Here is a 21,291-nt window from a genome sequence, read left to right as displayed (position 1 = left end):
TTGCCGTAGGCAGGACCAGCGTGCTTGCCGTAGGCAGGACCAGCGTGGGAATCCTCTCCGGAGGGCTGCAGGTCCCGCTGGCACCTTGTTCACTCGCATTCTTGTTCAGGACAGAGGTGCTCTACGGGAAAAAGGCTCCGGAGTCAGGGCTGCACCACTACCACACACCAGCACTCGGCGCAGCCTGGTGTGAACCCAGGGTGCTCTCCCTCTCATCCATACAGCAGCCCCTGGGGGTTCCCTATGAGGACACTAAGGCTTAGACGACTTCCTTTCCTTGCCCAATCAGAACTGGAGCTGGCTAATGCAGTTTGGGGCTTCGTTTACATATTTTTTTAAAATTCCAAGCCAGATTTACTTATGCTTTTGGAGAACTTTCCTTTTCATGTTCTAAGCAAAACATATTTTGTATTTTTCTTTTTTAAAAATATTTTTATTTATTTATTTAAGAGATGGAGTTACAGACAGTGAGAGAGAGACAGGGAGAAAGGTCTTCCATCCGTTGGTTCACTCCCCAAATGGCCGCAACAGCTGAAGCTGAGCCGATCCGAAGCCAAAAGCCAGGTGCTTCCTCCTGAACTCCCATGCTGGTGCAGGGGCCCAAGCACTTAGGCCATCTTCTACTGCTTTCCCAGGCCATAGCAGAGAGCTGGATGGGAAGAGGAGCAGCCAGGACTAGAACCGGCGCCCATATGGGATACCGGCACTTCAGGCAGAGGATTAACCTACTGAGCCATGGTGCTGGCCCCTCTTTGTATTTTTCTAAAAGACAGCCTCCACTTGTCATACATGACCTAGAGTTTTCCCAACAGAACTTACAATTAATATATCTTTAAAGCACATTTTAAATAATTAACACTCTATATTTTCTTCCAGTAACCTTTCTTTTCTTTCTTCTCCTTTTTAAAAAGTTTAAATGACTCTCAGGCTTGTTTTTTGCCAGTCTCCTTTCCCGACCTGAACTGCCTGGTGTCAAGGTTACTCCCTACACCCTGACTCAAGCCCTCACTCTTCACCCAACACAAATTCTCTGCTTTGGATCTCCCCACTCGTCCCTTCCCCTTGCCTGGCCATACTGAGATAAAGCCCAATCTGAAGTCTAACCCAGCTGTCCACTTAATCCACTGCGCAGCTGAACAGAGTCCCACGACCAGGCTGATGGCACTTACAGTAAAAAATTCCTGGTCCCGCCTCAGGTGTGCCCGAAGGCAGTTTGATACATACACTGCAGTTCTCCAGATGGCCCACTTTCCCACTGCCCTGTTCCAGAGTTTCATCCTCTCTTCTCTCTTCAGATCACCAGTACCTTCCTTCTCACTTGGTTCTCAGCTGACAACCTAGCTTCCTATTCCTCTGAGAAACTCAAAACCATTAGAAAATAATACCAGGAAGTAATCCCCCCGCATCGACCACATCCCATGGGTCACCTGACCTGCCCCCAGTGCAGCTCTGCATGTGATCCCATCCTGCCCCACATAGGCAAGGACCTTGCTCCAGTAAGCCTCTCTCTTCTGCATCAACCATGGATTGTTTCTCTCAACACCCATAGTCTTTCCCCTTATAAAACTAATGCACATGGGGTAGATGTCTGGCACAGCAGATAAGACACAACACTTGGAACACTTGCCTCCCACAGTGGGGAGCCTGGTTTTGAGTGAGTCCTAGCTCTTCCGGATTCCAGCTTCCTGCTGAAGAGCACCCTGTAAGGCGGCAGATAATGAGTCAAGTATACTTGGGTCCCTGCCACCCATGTGAGAGACCCCACATGCATTTCTAGGCTCCTGATTTCTTTCTTTTTTTTTTTTTTTTTTTTTTTTTTTGACAGGCAGAGTGGACAGTGAGAGACAGAGACAGAGAGAAAGGTCTTCCTTTGCCGTTGGTTCACCCTCCAATGGCCGCTGCGGCTGGCGCACTGCGACAGGAGCACCGCGCTGATCTGATGGCAGGAGCCAGGTGCTTCTCCTGGTCTCCCATGGGGTGCAGGGCCCAAGCACTTGGGCCATCCTCCACTGCACTCCTGGGCCACAGCAGAGAGCTGGCCTAGAAGAGGAGCAACCGGGACAGAATCCGGCGCCCCGACCGGGACTAGAACCCGGTGTGCCGGCGCCGCAAGGTGGAGGATTAGCCTAGTGAGCTGCGGCGCCGGCCGAGGCTCCTGATTTCAACCTGGCCCATCCTTGACTATTGCAGGCATTTCCCCCCTAACACCCTCCCCCAATAATACAGAAACAAAAATTGTTCTTAAAAATCACTGCACTTAATAAGAGCTCCCTCCAGCTATTACTTTATTTCTTTCCTAGCTTTTAAGTACTTATTCTAGATGCTGATTTTAGAGATCTGACTTGCAATGGAAGTATTTCTTTAATACTAATATAATGACTAGCCTCTCTTAAGTTAGGTGCTAACCACTGTGCTAAATCATCAAGGAAATTGTCTCAGCAACCTATCTGCTGTGACTCACCCCCGACCTCCCTGACATTTGTTTCCTGTTCTCACTTCCCTCTCATTCCTTCTGCTCCAGCCACCCTTAGCCTCTTAATGTTCCTGAGATACATCTGGTGTCTCAGCCACAATGCATTTGCTGTAATTTTTTTCCTGCTCTGCTCTTCCTGCAGATGTCGTCACAGACTTTGTCAAAATACATAAATAAACATGTCTAGATACATGGAGCTATCAGGTTCTCCAAGAGTTCTCAAGACCGCTGCAAGGGTCCATGAGGTCAACACTATTTCCATAATGATCATAAAAGAGGAAAACATAGGGGAAATGCTGCAAGCCATTGGCCTGGGCAGAGACTTCTTAGATAAGACCCCAGAAGTAGAGGCAATAAGGGCCAGGATTGACAGATGGGACTACATGAGGCTAATAAGTTTCTGCACGGCAAAGGAAGCAATTAACAGAGCAGGGAGGCAGCCAATAGAATGGGAGAAAATATTTGCAATCTATGTTTCCTGTAAAGACTAATAGCCAGGCCCAGCACCGCGGCTCACTTGGCTAATCCTCCGCCTGAGGCACCGGCACCCCAGGTTCTAGTCCCAGTTGGGGCACCAGATTCTGTCCCAGTTGCTCCTCTTCCAGTCCAGCTCTCTGCTGTGGCCCGGGAGTGCAGTGGAGGATGGCCCAGGTGCTTGAGCCCTGCACCCGCATGGGAGACCAGGAGGAAGCACCTGGCTCCTGGCTTCGAATCGGCGCAGTGCACCTGCCGTAGCAGTCATTAGGGGAGTGAACCAACAGAAGGAAGACCTTTCTCTCTGTCTCTCTCTCTCTAACTCTGCCTGTAAAAAAAAAAAAAAAAAAAAAAAAAAAAAAAAAAAAAAAGACTAATAGCCAGGATATAGAAAGAACTCCAGAAACTCAAAAGCAACAAAACAAGCAATCCAATTAAGAAATGAGCAGAGGCAAACACTGTGGCATATTGAGTAATGCCACCTTCTGCAACTGTAGCATCCTATATGGGCATCAGTTCGAGTCCCAGCTGCTCCACTTCCAATCCAACTCCCTGCAAATGGCTTAGGAAAAGCAGCTGAAAATGGCCCAAGTGCTTGAGCTCCTACTACCTACACGGCAGACCTGGAAGCAGCTCCTAGCTCTTGACTTCAGCCTTGCCCAGTCCTGGCTGTTATGGCCATCTGGGGAGTGAACCAGCAGATGAACAGATGGAAGATCTTGATCTCTCTCGATCTGTGTGTGTGTGTGTGTGTGTATGTCCCTCTCTCTCTCTGTAACTCTGACTTTCAAATAAGTAAATAAATCTTAAAAAAAGAAATGAGCAAAAGATATAAACAGGCATTTTTCAAAAGATGAAATACAAAAGCCCAACAGATCCACAAAAAGATACTCAGGATCACATGTCATCAGGAAAATGCAATAAGGACCACAATGAGGTATCACCTCACTGCAGTTAGAATGGCTATCATCCAAAAATCAAGAATAACAAATGTCAGCGAGCTTGTAGAGAAAGAGGTACCCTAATACTCTACTGGTGGGAATGAAAACGGCCATGGCCATTGTGGAAAACAGTACAGAGAGTCATCAGAAAACTAAAAATAGATCTACCATATGACCCAGTTATCCCACTCCTGAGAATGTACCGAAAGAAAATGAAATCAGCATATGAAAGAGATGACTACACACTCATGTTTATAGCAGCTGAGGTCACAGCAGTAAAGACATGGAACCAAGCTGGATGTCCACCAGCTAATGATGGACAGACTATTACCCAGTATTGTTCATGCTGAGTGAAATAAGCCAGACCCAGAATGAGAAAAAGTCATGTTTTCTCTATTTGTCAGTTAATATAGAGTGAAAAAATTGTGTAGATTTCATATCATTTGAAATTTAGTTACAAATATCGCTTCACTGAATCATACCATGTAAATAAGAATATGTTCTTCTTTCTCCATTTAAAAAAAATTCATTTAAGGTATACAAATTTCATGTATTTCATATATTCAGATTCAGAAACATAATGATGCTTCCCACCTTTCTTTCCCTCTGGGCCATGCTCTCACCTTTCTTCTTTCTCCCTCTCCTATTCCTATTCTCATTTTTTATAAAGACTCGTTTCCAGTTAACATTATACTCCTAAGATTAACCGTACACTAATAAGAGTTCAACAAATAGTATGAAGAAAAAAATGAAACATTGTTGTTTGCATCAAAATGAATGCAACTGTAAACCACTATACTTAGTGAAATAAGCCAGGCCCAAAAAGACAAATACCATTATGTCTCCCTATGTTAAAAAAAATAAAATAAAAAGAAATGTTGGAATAGTGAGGATTACTGGGTTACCAGTAGTGTTTGTTCTTAATTTGGGTATTGATTATGCATGCACTCAGAGGGCAAAAAATTAATTTATCTGTATACTTATGTGAATTTCTTGGTATGTTTACTGTATTTCAATAAAATGTTTAAATTTTGAAAAAAATTTTGAAAATAAAATTGATTCCATAAATTATAGTAATCCATACAAAGAACATGCCAAAACCATGAAAACCATGAGGTTGATATTTGTGTTTGACATACAAAATTTACTACAACGCATGTGTTTGCTAAATGGAAAAATAGGTTATAACCCAGCATATTTAATACAAACTCATAATTTCCTACAATTAAAAGAAAATGATTTTTACTTCCCATTTCTTATACTTCATGATGAGTTGAATTTCTTAGAATACTCATGAATTGCTTTTGTAAAATCAAATAAAAATATTTATTCATTATAAAAGTATACATGCTCAATATTCTATAATACAGTTGCGAAGCTCTACAAATATATTTCTCAAAAACCTGAATGTAGAACCATTTTATCATTTTTATGCACATCACTCAGAAACACCAAATTTTGATTTCATATTCTCTAAGAACATACCAGTCAGTCCCCTCTTATCAACTGCATCTGGATAAATAAATAAAAATGCAAGATAACCTAAAATTCTACAACTCTATTTCAACAGAATCCTGGTTTAACAGGAAGATTATTTCAAGAATCTGTCATTTTCTCAATCTTCAAAAATAAGCTGGCTTTCATGCTTGGATTTTGGTATATCTAAATGTGCCTTACTAAAATCCTGCACAGAACTGCTGTCACAAAGTTGAAGTCTGGATTACGCTGGATCTTACTAAGGAGACAACTCCCGAGTTTGTGTTATGATGAGGGTACGAAGAACATCTGAGGTTTCTCTTACTGCCCCTCTACATGAATGTCCAATAAGAGATCCCTTCAGGGCCCCCCAAAGCTTTTTCCCTCACTAAAATCTAGAGGGCCGTTTGCAACATACAATACAATTTTGTAACTGATCTTGTTACTTTGGCTGCCAGGAGCTTGGGACAAAATTTACAACTCATCTTATAACAGCAGAGGCTAGCATGAACCTACTAACCTTCCTCTTGGTCTCGCAGTTCTCATCTATTATTCTACCTATACTCAGTACAGTGTAGAATATAAGTGGCTTTCAATGTGGTAAGCCTGGGCTTCAGCAGAAGTCAGCTTGTGAAGAGCCCTGGCAGCGCTGCCAAGAGTTGGATCACTGGAAATGGACCTGCCCTGGAGTCAAAGGATGCCCAGGTCAGAGCCACAGATCTTATTGGCTCTAAGCTGAAAAGCCCTTCACTCAGCCCAACTTCCAAAGTGACCACTGCAGCTGAGGGGATGGTCAAGTAGGGTCAGCAACATTGCAGGCAGAACTGTAAATTTCTTGTTAGAGATGCCACCTGCCTTTACCTGGCCAGCTCTCCTCCCAGGCCAGCCAAGTAATGAAAGTCAACAGAGTGCCTTCCCCTAGGAGGTTCACACCTCCCTTAGGATATACCCCATGTGAAGAGATAGATAGGTCTGGGCCTCTTAACTTACAAGGCCTAAAGCCCAACAGATTATTATCAAGCCCCTTCTATCAGGTTCTATTTGCCTCTCAATCAGAAAACTTAATTGTAGCTTAGACAGCACCTTTCTTAGCTCCTCTAATAATGACTCTGTCCTTTGTTCTAGACCCTGTCTAGCACACTTGGGCCTCATTCCTTCGTAATCATAACCTCTACTCTACCACCAATGGCTCTACTCCCAACCTGTGTGTACTGATGGTCCTCTTCCCCACTTAATGCTGTATAATTGTTCAAACCTGGTAAATGCCACTCTTAGGATCATTGGTTACTATCCTCACTCTGTCTTTTATGACCTTGTCTAAATATGATCAGAGTCGGCAAACTTGGAAGGCTTCCATAGCCTTGGCAACTCATGACGACAGCCTAGGGTGGTTACTGGCGCCATAAACTAGAATGTCAATTTGTTGGGTCAACAACAAGAGCCACTGTGTACTTGCTCCTCATGTGGGATCTCTGTCCTTAATGTGCTGTACATTGTGATTTAATGCTATAACTAGTACTCAAACAGTATGTTTCACTTTGTGTTTCTATGTGGGTGCAAACTGTTGAAATCTTTATACTAAATTGATCTTCTGTATATAAAGAGAACTGAAAATGAATCTTGATGTGAATGGAAGGGGAGAGGGAGTGGGAGAGGGGAGGGTTGTGGGTGGGAGGGAAGTTATGGGAGGGGGAAGCCACTGTAATCCATAAGCTGTACACTGGAAATTTATATTCATTAAATAAAAGTTAAAAAAAAAAAAAAAGAATATAAGCCACTTCAAGTATGTTCAACAATGTGGGACAGTCATAGTACATAAAGATAAGTCAGATACACAAGTGGGAAAAAGAGGACACTGTAGGCTGACCGATAACAGATGCGGACATTTGGAAGTACGGGGATGCCCTCCTTGCTTTGGGAACAGAGGATGGCAATGACAGAAAACACAACTGAAATTCTACGGCACAGACTCTGTGAGTGCTCTGACCTCAGCTGTCTGCAACAGCTCATGCACTTCACTGAGATCTCAGTTTAAATATGTCCTTAATAACCAGAATACTTCCCACATACACACACACATGCCCCACACCATCACGATCTCTCCTTCTACCCTACTTATTTGCCTTCATTATGTTATGCGCACTTGTAGGTCTGTGTGGCGAAGTTTTTATGAACTTCTTCCTCAATGGAATATAAGCTCCGTAAGGGCAGGGCTTTTCACATCACTTCACCATCCCAGCACCTAGAGTAGTAGTCCTTAAGTATTGGTTAAATGAGTACAAATCTAGTTTAGCATCTTAGATAGTTAATTTTTGGTGTCCCCTTGACTAGGTTCAGCGAGGGAACTGGTGAAAGGATCCTTTCTGGGTGTGTCTGTGAAGATGTTTCTAGAACAAGTTGGCCTGGGAATCAAGGGACTGCTGTCAATACAGTCTCTCTACATTCATAACTGAAGAAAAATGGGTACCCTTTAAAGATATTTTATGGTTGGAAAACAAAAAGAAGTCAGAGGAACGAAACCAGGACTGTAAGGTGGATACTAATGATTTCCCATTGAGAATCGTGGAAAATTGTGGTGTAAAAGGACTCTCTGGTCTAGCTTTCCTAGGCATTTTTTCCACTCGAGCTTTGAATGACATTTCAAAATACTCTCATAATTCACACATAGCATAATTTGGCCCTCCACAAAGTCAACAAGTAAAAAGCCTGGAGTATTCCAGAACACAGCTGCCATGACCTTTGCTCCTGATGGGTCCACTTCTGCTTCACCTGGACCACCTCCACGTCCTGGTAGTCACTGCTTTGATGGTGCTTGGTCTTCAGCACAACACCGGTAGAGCTGTTTCATCATCCAATACAATTCTTCTAAGAAATGTTTCACGATCTTGATCCCATTCATTTAAAATTTCCTTTGCAAGCTCTGCTCTTGTCTGCAGGTGATCATGACCAAACATTTTGGGACCCACTGAATCAGAACATTGTAAGTGGAACCAACTGAGATGCCCTTGGTGTTGCCTAATGCTTTTGCTCTTCAGTCCTCTTCAATTAGGACACAAACAGGATTAATCTTTTCCCTGAAAATGAATATAGATGGTCTGCTGCTGCGAGCTGCTTCTTCAACATCCTCTCAACCCTCCCTACAATGCGCTCTCCATTTGTAAACCACTAATTTCTTTGGGGCATTGTACCCATAAACTTTTCATAAAGCATCAGTGATTTCACCACTCTTCACCCAAGCTTCATCATGAATTGGATGTTTGTTCTTGCTTCAGTTTTAACTGAATTCATGTTGCTCTGATAAGGAGTCTTTTCAAACTGATGTCTCATCCTTCTTAGTGTGCAAACTGGATCCCAGAAATCCCTGAGACTTGGTCTTTGCAGCCTAGAGGAGTCCTAAGGGCAGAGCTGGAAAGAGGGTAGTCAAAGGGGCCCTGGAGGGAGAAGAGTACCTTGGTGCAAAAGCTGGGAGGGAGGTGAGAGATGTGGCAAGATCCAAGCCTGAGACACGACACGGTGCAGAGGCAGCCATGGGTCTGAGGGAACTGAGGAAGCAAGATCAGGGCACGGCCTCACTGACAGCAGCAGTGGCTACTGCGCTAGCACCCCCAATACACTCTCATCTCCTGCACTTGGATATCAGAACGCCAGGGACCTTCGCAAGAAAAGTTTCCAGGAAGTGGTTGGGGCCAAAGTCAGATGGCAATGAACCAAGGAGTGAACAGGAGTTGAGGAACAGGATATATTGGGAAAATGTGAGGAGAATCATTTTTAAATAAAGTAGATTTGGCCATGAAAACACCCCAAAAAAGAAAAAAAAAAACCTGGCCAATTATTTCCATTCCCATCTCTCCAAATGGTCATTCATTCTGAATCATTTTTTATTTAACACTCATGGTATACATTACTCAAGAAACAAGCTTCCCCCTGTCAAAGAGCACCCAAAACAACAAGGCTATTGTTACCTTTATTGTGTTAAAACTCATGAGTTTTGAGCAGTGTTTGCTGTAGCAGTTATGATGAAGGTATGTCAAAAAGTTTATGGAAAAGGAAATGAAAAGACAAATTTAGGAGAGGGTTAAGTCACTCCTATCCCATATCAGAGTGTCTGGGCTTGACTCTCAGCTCTGGCTTCTGATTCCAGCTTCCCTCTACTGAAGACTCGGGGAGGCAGCACTGATGGCCCAGGTTAACTGGGTTCCTGTCACTCATGTGGGAGACTGGATTGCAAACCTGGCTCCTGGCTCCTGGCTCCTATCTAGCTGAGCCCTGGCTATTGCAGGCATCTGAGGAGTACACCAGCAGATGGGAACTGTCTTTCAATCTCTTCCAGTGTGATTGTGTGTGTATGTGTGTACATGTCTACCAAATAAAAAAAATTTTTTTTAAATACAAGGCCAGAGGGCCAGTACTGTGGTGCAATAGATTAAGCCGCGGTCTATAAGACTGGCATCCCATACAGGCACCAGTTCAAGTCTCAGCTGTTCCGCTTCTGACCCAGCTCCCTGCTAACACACCTGGAAAAACAGTGGAAGATGGTCCAAGCTCTTGGGCCCCTGCACCTGCATGGGAAACCAGATGAAGCTCCTGGCTCCTAGCCTTGGCCTGATCCAGCCCTGGCCATTGCAGCCATAATTTAGGGAATAAACCAGCAGATGAAAGACAGCCATTCTCTCCCTCTCTCCCTCTCTTTCTTCTCTCTCTCCCTCTCTCTCTCTCCCTCTCTCCCTCTCATCCCTCCAATTCTTTCAAATAAATAAGTCTGTTTTTTTTTTTTAAATAAAAGCTAAGCTTATTTCAGTGAGAACAATTTTTAAAATTCGGGGCCCGCACCATGGTGCAGCAGGTTAATTCTCTGTGGCACCAGCATCCCACATGGGCACTGGTTCTAGTCCTGGCTGCTCCTCTTCCAGTCCAGCTCTCTGCTGTGGCCTGGGAAAGCAGTAGAAGATGGGCCTGGGCCCCTGCACCCATGTGGGAGACCCAGAAGAAGCTCCTGGCTCCTGGCTTCGGATTGACACAGCTCTGGCCGTTGCACCCATTTGGGGAGTAAACTGACGAAAGGAAGATCTTTCTGTCTCTCCCCTCTCACTGTCTGTAACTCTACCTCTCAAATAAATAAATAAATAAATCTTTAAAAAAACAATTTTTAAAATTCATGTATAGTTTTTTCATAATATGCATTTTCCATGAAACTTTCAAAGATCTGTTATATGCGGGGATTTCAAAAATTTCTGCACCACAATAAACATCCTCTAATTTCATTTTCTAAAAACCATTAGAAGTCCCTTTCTGGCCGGCGCCAGGGCTCACTAAGCTAATCCTCTGCCTATGGTGCCAGCACCCCAGGGTTCTAGTCCCAGTTGGGGTGCCGGTTCTGTCCCAGTTGTTCCTCTTTCAGTCCAGCTCTTTGCTGTGGTCTGGGAGTGCAGTGGAGGATGGCCCAAATGCTTGGGTCCTGCACCCACATGGGAGACCAGGAGGAAGCACCTGGCTCCTGGTTTCCGAGCAGCCATTTGGGAGGTGAACCAATGGAAGGAAGACCTTTCTCTCTGTCTCTCTCTCTCTGTCTAACTCTGCCTGTCAAAAAAAAAAGAAGTCCCTTTTCTCTATACAAGGGAACTTCAAAAATCTCTTAGAAAATGCATAAATTTAAAAATTTTTATACCAAAACAATTTTTAATTCTATTTTCCATAAATCATTTGCAGTATCCTCATATATACCAAATATTACATTACATAATTTCAAAGTGCTATAGAAGATTGTACTAATATTCCAACTCAACATGGTATGCCTGCTCAGGTATATACCCTTGTACCTTTTCTTATCAAAATAAAATAATAGTCAGATGGAGAAAAGTAGGTCAAAAAAACAAAACTGCGATTTTCATTCCCTGGCTAGTTAAAAATAGATTTCACTCATATTTCTTGCTGAAATATGTCTTAATAGGCCAAATGGAAAATCACTTCATATAATTCTTTTTAAATCTATATCATGACCTTTTAAAAATACCATCTTACTCTATAGAAGTGAAACTGACAGTTTTCTTTGAAAACCTGCTTGAAAGATTAGGTACCTAGAAGCATTTCCTTCTAAATTAGCTCTTCTAAGTATGTTTTTAAAGGAGTCAGTGTTTTTTGCCCAGTTTAATTAAAATTGGTATAAATTTCAGTTGCCATTTTGAAGGCCAAAATTCACTTTTCAGATGTATCCTCTTTCTACTTGTCATTAAAAATGGAGGATTCAAATGCAAAAAGGTCCTAGGAACCCCAGCACACAGATGAGAAGTCAAAAAAAGGGCAGGGAATGGGGTGGGATTTAAGGAAGTTTCTTAAACAAAGAGTGGAGAAGAGCAGAAAGGGACAGAGGCCTGGAGGAGGGTGTCTGCTTGCACACACAGCAGGGTACCTCACAAAGCTTATGGAAAAATAAAAATAACAGATATGGAGGTTTTTTGGTATAAAAGCTTTAGAAATCCATTTCATGATAGATGTCTTCCATGCACTTTTTGAAGATGCTCATGGAAAACCTTTGGCACAAAAACAAACTCCTCTCTCAATGCCATTTTCCATGAACTTTCTGAAGTGCCTCTGTATTTCTATACTGCACCTTCAAGTTTCACTGCCCAAGAAGTCATGCAGCTACTGAAAGCCAAGCCACCCACTTCAACCCACCGATCCAAGGGGTAGCAGCAAAGAAGTTACAAGGTCTGCTTTTGAGTTCCAGCTCTGCCATTTCCTCAGCAGATACTCAATTTCCATCTGTCTCAGTCTTTGAAAATGTTAGGTGATTTTACATAGCCATTAAATATGACCATGGAGCTAAAACTGCTCTGTAAGTAACAGAATGCTAAGCAGAAAGTTATTTTAAACTTCTGAAATAAATGCACCACACTTCTATTTAGAAGATTTAATATATCAGATTATATTCTAATGGTTCAAAAAAGTCCTGGTACTCAAATGGCACAGTGCAAAGTGGAGAGATGGGGCGGGACTGGTCTAGCAGCGAAGATGCTGCTTGAGACAACTTCACCTCACAGAGAAGTACCTGGCTCCAGGTACCCCCAAATACTCACCCCAGGAAGGCAGCAGGTGATGGCTCAAGTACTTGGACCCTGCCATCCACATCTGGAGTAAATTCCTGGCTACTGGCTTCAGCCTGGCCCAGTCCTAGCTATTGAGTCCATTTGCAGAGTGAACCAGCTGTTGAAAGATCTCTCTCTCCCTCTCCCTGTCTCTCTAGTTCTCTCTGTCTTTAAAATAAAAATATACAAATAAAACAGTTTTAAAATGAGGAAAGTTTAGAGATTTCAGCTCCACATACAATGAAGTCAATCATTTAGATATAAAACAAGTAAAAAAGCAAAAGTGAGGGAATTATTACTAAATGTTCATTTAAAAAAAAAAAAAAACCGGGGGCCAGCACTATGGCATAGCGGATAAAGCCACCGCTTGCAGTGCCAGTATCCCATATGAGCACCAGCTCAAGTCCCGGTGCTTCTAATCCAGCTATGGGCTGGGAAAGCAGTAGAAAATGGCCCATATCCTTAGGTCCCTGCACCCATGTGGGAGACCCAGAAGAAGCTCCTGGCTCCCGGCTTCAGATAAGCGCAGCTCCAACCGTTGCAGCCAATTGGGGAGTGAACCAATGGAAGGAAGACCCCCCCCCCAAGCCTCTGCCTCTCCTTCTCTCTCTGTGTAACTCCAACTTTCAAATAAATAAATCTTTTTTTAAAATATTGTATATGCTCTTTTTCTTATTTTTATTTGACAGGTAGAGTTATAGACAGTGAGAGAGAGCGAGAGAGGTCTTCCTTCAGTTGGTTCACTCCCCAAATGGCCACCATGGCCGGCGCTGTGCCAATCCGAAGCCAGGAGCCAGGTGCTTCTTCCCGGTCTCCCATGCAGGTGCAGGGGCCCAAGCACTTGGGCCATCCTCCACTGCCTTCCTGGGCCACAGCAGAGAGCTGAACTGGAAGAGGAGCAACTGGAACTAGAACCTGGCGTCCATATGGGATGCCGGCGCCGCCGGCGGAGGATTAACTAAGTGAGCCACAGCGCCAGCCCCCTATATGTCCTTTTTGAAAAAAAAAATAAACAACCACATAAAACAGAAACAATGAACCTAAATTAAATCTATCATCAATAGTAATTACTGACCATATTAAGCCTGTTAACCAACTCAAAAATACAAACGTATTTCCAGTAACTAGGCAAAGAGTAAAACACTCAATACCCAACAAAACCACACACATTGGCCCCGGGAAACTGCACTGTACTACCATGTTATGGTCTTTTTCAAACGTCTATTCTTAGATAGAAAACAAACTCTAATTAAAGCCTTTGCTTACAAACACATTTCCTGAGTCAGCAATGCCTAAGGAATCCAATCTACGTGAAATGCTGAAACCGAAAGGAGCCCCAGGTCATTGTCAACAGTGCTTCCATGTGACCTTGCCCGCCACCCCCCTCCCGGCCACAGCGGCAAACCCCAGCGCAAGCTTTCTAAACTTAGCCCCTTTAAAATAATGCATCTTAAGTTATGGGCAAAGGCCTAGTAAATTATTTATTACGCCTCTTATCTTTAATAACGGGATAGCATGTTTAACTTGTAATCAGAATGGAAAGAAAGCTGTTATACCATATATTACTGTACTAAGACTCAGAGTTTCCAGTCTATATTTAGTTCACGTTAAAATGGAAGCTAAGACGCAAACCAAGCTAAAAATAAAATGTTCTACAAAGATGAGATCTTGTTTTAATGGATTGAAATCTAGCTTTATTTGGTCCCTTAAATGCTGATCCTATTTAGCAGCCCCTCAGCTTTGGGGTGCTTTGCCAACCTGCCCGTACCAACATCCGCCTGCCGGCGCAGAGGTCAACCAACCACAGGCCACAGATGGTGCCCAGGGCCTACGTCCTGCCGTCTGGCTGCGTGAGTTCATATAATCAGTAGGCTAGGAAGGCTTTTATAGGCTTAAATTATTGTTTAAAAGAATCATAATATTCCTTAGCATATGAAAAGTATGTGAAATTCAAATCTCAGTGTCCTTAAAATAGTTTCACTGGAACACAGCCACGCTGATAATTCACTTAAATACCACCCGTGGCTGCTTTCCACCACAAAGGCGGAATGGAGTAACTTTTTCTCTTCTTCTTGTTAACATAGAATTAATCAACAAATTCAAAACTAATGACTAAACCAAGCGAACCAACAAACTTAGCGCCTCAAATGCTTTTTTTGTGTGTGGTGGGAGCATTCAAGATGGACATTCTCCACAATTTCCAAATATTTAATACATTACTACAGTCTCCAAGCGTCACGATAGAATTCATCTGTTCTCCAGAATACGTTCCAGAATGGATCCACCCGGACGGAGACTTCGTGCCCTTTGACCAAGACCACAGCGCTCGCGGCCACCCTTCCTCTCACCACCATTCTCAGGGCTGAATCATTTTGACAGTGACGTTATGGCCCACGAGACTGAAAATATTTACTATCTGGCTGGCCCTTTACAGAAAATAATTAGCCAACTCCTGGCCTAGATAACTGCTGATCAGTATTAGTATTTGAGATGGCCTCCTGCTCATCACCTATTACAATGTAAGCATTCCCCTTGCCTCGACGCTTGCTGAGCTTCTGAACAATAAGCCTGCCAGTGTCACTTTCCTCCTCTTGTAGCTCTGTGTCTATCCTTTGTCCTAGGTGGGTCGGTACCCACTTCCCGTGTATCCACCTAGGAGGGCAACTAAAAAGGTTTAGGTAACAGTTTCTGATTTGTTCTGTCTGAAACGCAGGATGTGAACCATCAGCACCCAGTACACTACTGCCTGCCTATGGGTTAAAAAACACCGAGAAAGGCTTCCCTAGCCTACTCTACCTAGTTTGTGGTGAACGGTAAGGTTTTAATTGCACAAATTGCATCTCATAAAGCAGTAAAAAACCATAAATCAATATTTTTATATTGCCTTACCATAAAGGTAGAGGAGTTTATTTGTTCTCATACATCCCTCAGGTTAAATTAGAACCGAGACAATAATGGAAGGATGTGATCGTTACTCTTTTCTTATTGGGCTCCAGAGATGTCTTGATCCAGACATAATGCTGTTGCAAAGGTCTCAATATCCTTCCCGGGGTTTAGGCAGGTTTTAGAGACTCAGTTATGACCATGCAAAATTAACTATAATTAGACATATAAATGAGAAAAAAATGAGAACATAAGAAACCTAATCAGGACTATTTTTAACACATGAAGCTTCAAGATCTTAGCCGAGATGACGCAATGGTGGAAAAGTCAAATGACTGCTATTTGTTTAACACCATTCGGTTTACGACAATTGAACAAACCTAGCCTGCAAGCCTGAGCAAGACTCTTCCTAGCATTCCTGCAAAATGAAAGGTTCCAGTATTCACTGTCCAGCAAAAACTCACAAAGCTTCCTTCATGTTCATGTTCAAAACCCAACAGTTTGAGTCTGTGTTAGTGGTGTTTCAAAATGTCTCACTCTCAGTCAACACCTGTGAAAAGTTTCACAACAGCATGTCTGAATGCAAAACCCGCATCAGCTTGTATGTGCACAAAACCTGTCTGGAGGCACACCAAGAAAACATCAACAGAGACTGTCTGACAGGGAGACAGAAGTGTAGGCTGTGAGTAGGGGGAGAGGAGGAGACTCTTCATTGGATACCCTCCCAGCATCTACTGTTTGAATGTCTTAGTATACACATGTGCTGCTTTTTTTAATCAAGAAACATCTGGGTACTTTTCAAAGGCCACAGTTAACTTAACGTCCTTTGCATTTTACATTGTAATTATTTAAAACATTAACCAGTGCTCCCAACAAAGAACATGTCAAATTAAAAGCCAGTGGCCTTTTTTCACTCTCAAACTAAACTGGCTATCAAACAACATCGTAATCCCAAGAATCTTAAAGGAAACTAAGATTAGCACTACCTATGTTTTCAGAACAATATTCATATATGTCAAGCATTAAATGTAAGTATGTATATACGTACACAGTCATTCATTTCAGAAACTTTTTTTTTCCTCCACGTGCAGCTCACTGTGCTGGAGTCTGTGTGCATATCTACACGCACACGCATACATGCATACTCCAGGGTAGCCTGTGGCTATGTGTGTAGAGGTATGTGGCTGCAACACATACTGTCCTAGGCTGCTACTCCATCAGGTTGGAAGACCTCACTAGTAATGACAACCTGTCCAACCTAGTGATCCTTGGGAGACTCAACATGCTTGAGCAAGAACTGCTAATGCTTTCTTAACAATGACTGAGCTTTGAGCTAGTCCTAGGGCTTACCTCTCCCCCAAGCTTTCCCAACTAACACACTAAGGAGGGGAATCAAATGAGTATCCTGGCCTGAACTGTTATCTGGATCGTAATTGGAGACCAGGAGGCAATGCATTTAGCAGTTAAACGTAGCAGTTCTCACTCGGTAAATCCCTCCACTGCCTCTTCCCTTAGTTAGAATCAGGGTACCTGACCAGATGTCACTGATGAAGTTTAAGGTGTAACTGAACCATTTAGAATGGGGGGTGAGGGCAGTGAGGTTGAGGCTCCCTGGTCTCAACAACCTTTGGCCCTGACCTCAGGTGTTTATATATGAGAATGTTAACTGTTTGGACAATAGTTTGGGTGTCTCCCAAGGGTCCAGGCCCTGGCGGCTTCATCCCCAGTCTTGTGTTAGACTTGACCTAGTTATGATGTCTGGAAAGTAGGCCTGGGGGGAGGTCTTTAGGTAATTAGGAGCTGGCCCTCAGAGGGCAGCTCTCCTGAGGGTACAGTTACAAATGCTGAGACTGGCCTAGCCTCTTTGTCCACTTCCTGGTTTGCCATACGATCCTCCCCCCATGCCTGCCCCATCCACCACCTCATCAGACACCAGACCCAGGGAGCCACCTGACCCTGGACTGCGAACCACCAAAACTGGGCCAGAACAAACCTTCCTTCCCAAAAGGTCCCTCTTGGGTATTTGTCGTTGTACCAACTAATACACTAACTTATATGCACCTTCACACAGAAACAAGTATAAAATGCAGAATTCCTGATATTCAATATATCTTCTGAAATCTAAGCAATGTATTTAATGATCAATAATTCTAATCATAGCAAACAGAAAAAAATAAAAATTGTTTTTAAATTTAGTTTTTAAATTAAATTTTAAATTAAATGAATTCTTTTTGACAGGCAGAGTTAGACAGTGAGAGAGAGAGACAGAGAGAAAGGTCTTCCTTCCATTGGTTCACCCCCCAAATGGCTGCCACGGCTGGTGCTGTGCCGATCCGAAGCCAGGAGCCAGGTGCTTCCTCCTGGTCTCCCATGCAGGTGCAGGGCCCAAGCACTTGGCCCATCCTCCACTGCCTTCCCAGGCCACAGCAGAGAGCTGGACTGGAAGAGGAGCAACCAGGACAGAACCAGCGCCCCAACCGAGACTAGAACCTGGAGTGCTGGTGCCGCAGGTTGAGGATTAGCCAAGTGAGCCGTGGCGCCGGCCAAAGTAAATGAAATTTTAAAATTTTAATTTAAAAAATTAATTTCTCCAAAAACAAGGTTTGCCCAAACCACAGGCAACATCAAAATTAAAGAGTATAATCTCCAGCTTTACTTAGTTCGTGAAGCCTACAAATTTTAGTGGTACTACCAAAAAATCTGTTGACTTCACTCACTTCAATTCAGAGCAGTATAAATCAATTGGTTAATGTTGATATAATTATGAACGAATTTAAAAAAAAAAAAAAAGATTTATTTATTTGAGAGGCAGAGTTACAGACAGAGAGAGGGAGAGACAGAGACAAAAGTCTTCCATCTGCTGGTTCACTCCCCAAATGGCCACAACAGCCAGAGAGGGCCCATCTTGAAACCAGAAGCCAAGAGCTTCTTCCAGGTCCGCCACACGAGTGCAGGAGCACAAACACTTGGGCCATCTTCTACTGCTTTCCCAGGCCATAGCAGAGCTAGATTGGAAGTGGAACAGCCAGGAATGCTGGCGCAGCAGGCAGTGGCTTTACTCACTATGCCACAGGGCAGGCTCCAGGTGTGTTTTTTTGTTTGTTTTTTAATTTGAGAGAGTCAGAAGGAGATGATAAAAAGGCTCCCAATTGCTGGTTCATTCCCCAGATGCCTGAGAGGGCCTGGATTAGACCAGGCCAAAGCCAGGAGCTGGGAAATCAACTCAGGTCTTCCATGTGGGTGGCAACACTCCAACAACTTAAGCCATCACTTGCTGCCTTCTAGGATCTACAGTAGCAGGAAGCTGAATTCAGGAGCCAAGGCTGGGTGTTGAATCCCAGCAATGTGATGTGAGAAGCAGGCATCTTTAGTGCTGGGCACAGAAATATGCCCCATGCATAGAACTGTGACAATTTCAGATATGTAACATATACCATTTTATAAAAACCTGCCAATTTAACAGTTATTAACACTGTCTCATGAACCTTTAAAAAACCATAAGATTTCCAGGGGTGGAACACAGCACAGCAGTTAAGATGGTGCTTCAGCAAGCTAGCATCCCGTATTGTAGCAGGTGGTGTGGGTCCTGGCCCTTTTGTTTCCAATTCAGCTTCCTGCTAATGTGCACCCTGAAAGGCAGCTGTCCATGGATCAAATACTTGGGTCCCTGCCACCCATATGGGAAATCCAGACTGCGTTTTGGGCACATGGCCCAGGCACGGCTGTTGCAGAAATTTGGGGAGTGCACCAGCAGATGGAAGATCTGTGCCTGCATGTCTCTCTGCCTTTCAAGTAAATATATACTAAAAATAAATAAATTTTTTAAACTAAGATTTCAAGTGATAAAAATGCTATTAGGAAGTCCTCATCTTGCTTAGGCCTGATCGACAGATTCTTACTTCATTACAAATGCTAAAAATGTGACTATTAAAAGAAGTTACAAGATGTTCCCTTAAATACAACAGACTGACTCCTTGGTAGGTGTACCTGGTTAACAGTCACCTGTGTGTACCGCACACAATCATCTGAGAAAGTAAGGAAGGAGGCTACCGCAAACACCCATCCCACAGCATATAATAAAAATGCCATCTCCGTAGGAGTCCATGAACCACAGGAAACAGTCTCCTAAAACAAATGTAGAATGAATTCTACATTGATTTGTAAAAGAGGTCCCAAACCCAATGACTTTATTGGTTCCCTTTCAAAGTCCTCCTTAAAAGTCTCCCACTAATAACAGAAGCCTTTTTAACCATGATGCAAAATAGAATGTTTTTTTTTTAAAAAAAAAAAAGCATTTAACATTCATAAGCATTTGTTCCATACACGGCCATCATCAAATTAAAACTCAACCTGGAGACCAAGCAGGCTGACAGCACTAGCTTCACAAACCAGAGCAACACCACATCCTCATTGCTGCCTAATATAAAGAGGCCACTTTTCGTTATTAAAAAAAAAAATCGTGGGAGTAGGAGCAAAATCTGCGCTCCACACTTCGCGGGAACTTGCGCCGAGCAGGACGCGCTTCCGCGGCAAGCCCCGAGCACCGCCCGCCGCAGGAGGCAGAGGCTCGGGCCAGGCCGGCGGTGTCACCACCCACTCAGCCTCCGAGGGGCCAGCCGGCCGGGGAAGGGCAGGCAGCGGCGGCCCCCGAGGCTTCGGCTGCTCGGCCTGCTGGCGCGCACCCTACCCAACCCTGCACGGCCGCGAGCGAAGAAAACAGAACTCCAGCTCCCTGAGTGGGACCTCGCGACGCGCCCCCGCTTTTTCCCACGCTCCGCCTCTGCAAGCCCAGCCCCCCGGAGCCCACCCTGGCCGCCCGGGGGATGCCCTCCGCGCAGCGACCCAGCGCCCTGGCCCCGCCCGGGGCCCGCCCCGGCTCCGCCCCACTCCCCACGCTCGCCGGGTCGCCCCCGGCGCACCCCACGCCCGGCGCCCTCTCTCCGCCTCCCCGCCCGCCTGCCCCGCCTCACCTTGGTGCGGAGCTGCCCCGAAGTGGACACTTTGCGAATCAGTTTCTGAGGTCCTTCCTGCTCCGCTTCGCTGTCGGACGAGTCCTCACCCGGCGCCGCCGACGCAGCGGCCGGGGTGACCGCGGCGGCTGCTCCTCCAGCGGCGCCCGGAGGGTGGTGCTGGCCACCGGCCCCGGCCATCCTCTGCAACTCCTGCGGGGACACAGCACCGCCCGGCGAGGGCGGCGGCAGCGGTCAGCTGGTGGACTCGCTCGGCCCAAGCGGGGCCCTGAACCCCGCGCCCAGTCGCCGCCATCTTCTGCGCCCCTGGGTGCCCCCGCGGGGGAGGGGTCGCCGGGAACCAGACGCCCCCACTGGCAGGGGCCAGCCGGGCTCCTCCGCCCGGTTCCCATAGTGGACCCAGGAGGCCACCTGGACTCCCTGCGCAGCCAGCCTCGGGTGTCCTGGGGTCCGTGACTCGGAGTCCTGCCAGCACGGTGGGAGAGGGTGGCGTGGACAGGGGTCTGGGCCATGTCCCTCCCAGTCTCCAGGGTCCGGGATTCCGAGGAGACGGCAGGAACAGCTGGTCCCGCTGCCACTGGTCCTCCCACGCGTCTGGGCAGCGGGGGCCAGAAGGGAAGGAAGGAAGGGAACCTGCGGCTTCCCCCACCCCGACTCCCTTGGGTGCAGCCCGCCACCCCCTGGACCCGAATCTCCCCCTAGACACTTGGGCCTCGCCGCAGGGTTCCAGCCGAATAGAAGTCCCCTCGGCCTCCGAGCTGGACGCGCGCCGCTCTGTTTGCCCCACGACCCCAGCCCCACTCCGGGGACCGTACCTTGCCCTCCGGCGCGCGCGCGCGGGAGGGGGCTCGAGTCCTTTCCGCGCGTGCGACCGCGTTGTCTGATCTGGGGCCGACCCCCACCCGGCGCACACGGAAGAGAGGAGCGCTTTTCCGGGAGGCTCGGCTCGGCCCTGAGAACTTTTCGTCCAGAAAGAGCGATCCCCTTTGGCT

General features: G+C 45.3%; 1 protein-coding gene across 3 annotated transcripts in view; it reads right to left on the bottom strand.

The window, feature by feature from the left end:
* DGKH (diacylglycerol kinase eta) overlaps window positions 1-20,491 on the bottom strand; it is a 202,672-nt gene extending 182,181 nt beyond the window's left edge. For 2 of the 3 annotated variants that reach the window (XM_062194119.1, XM_062194122.1), the window contains exon 1: window positions 20,300-20,479. In XM_062194119.1, coding sequence (XP_062050103.1) covers window positions 20,300-20,479 — 180 coding nt within the window. Of the gene's footprint in view, window positions 1-20,299 lie in introns of all 3 variants that reach the window. The other variant, XM_062194120.1, reaches the window with a different exon arrangement.
* Window positions 20,492-21,291: the final 800 nt, after the last annotated feature.

Source organism: Lepus europaeus, chromosome 6 (genome assembly GCF_033115175.1).
Source record: "Lepus europaeus isolate LE1 chromosome 6, mLepTim1.pri, whole genome shotgun sequence".
Classification (NCBI taxonomy): Eukaryota; Metazoa; Chordata; class Mammalia; order Lagomorpha; family Leporidae; genus Lepus; species Lepus europaeus.
This window is presented reverse-complemented; position numbering and strand designations above follow the sequence as displayed.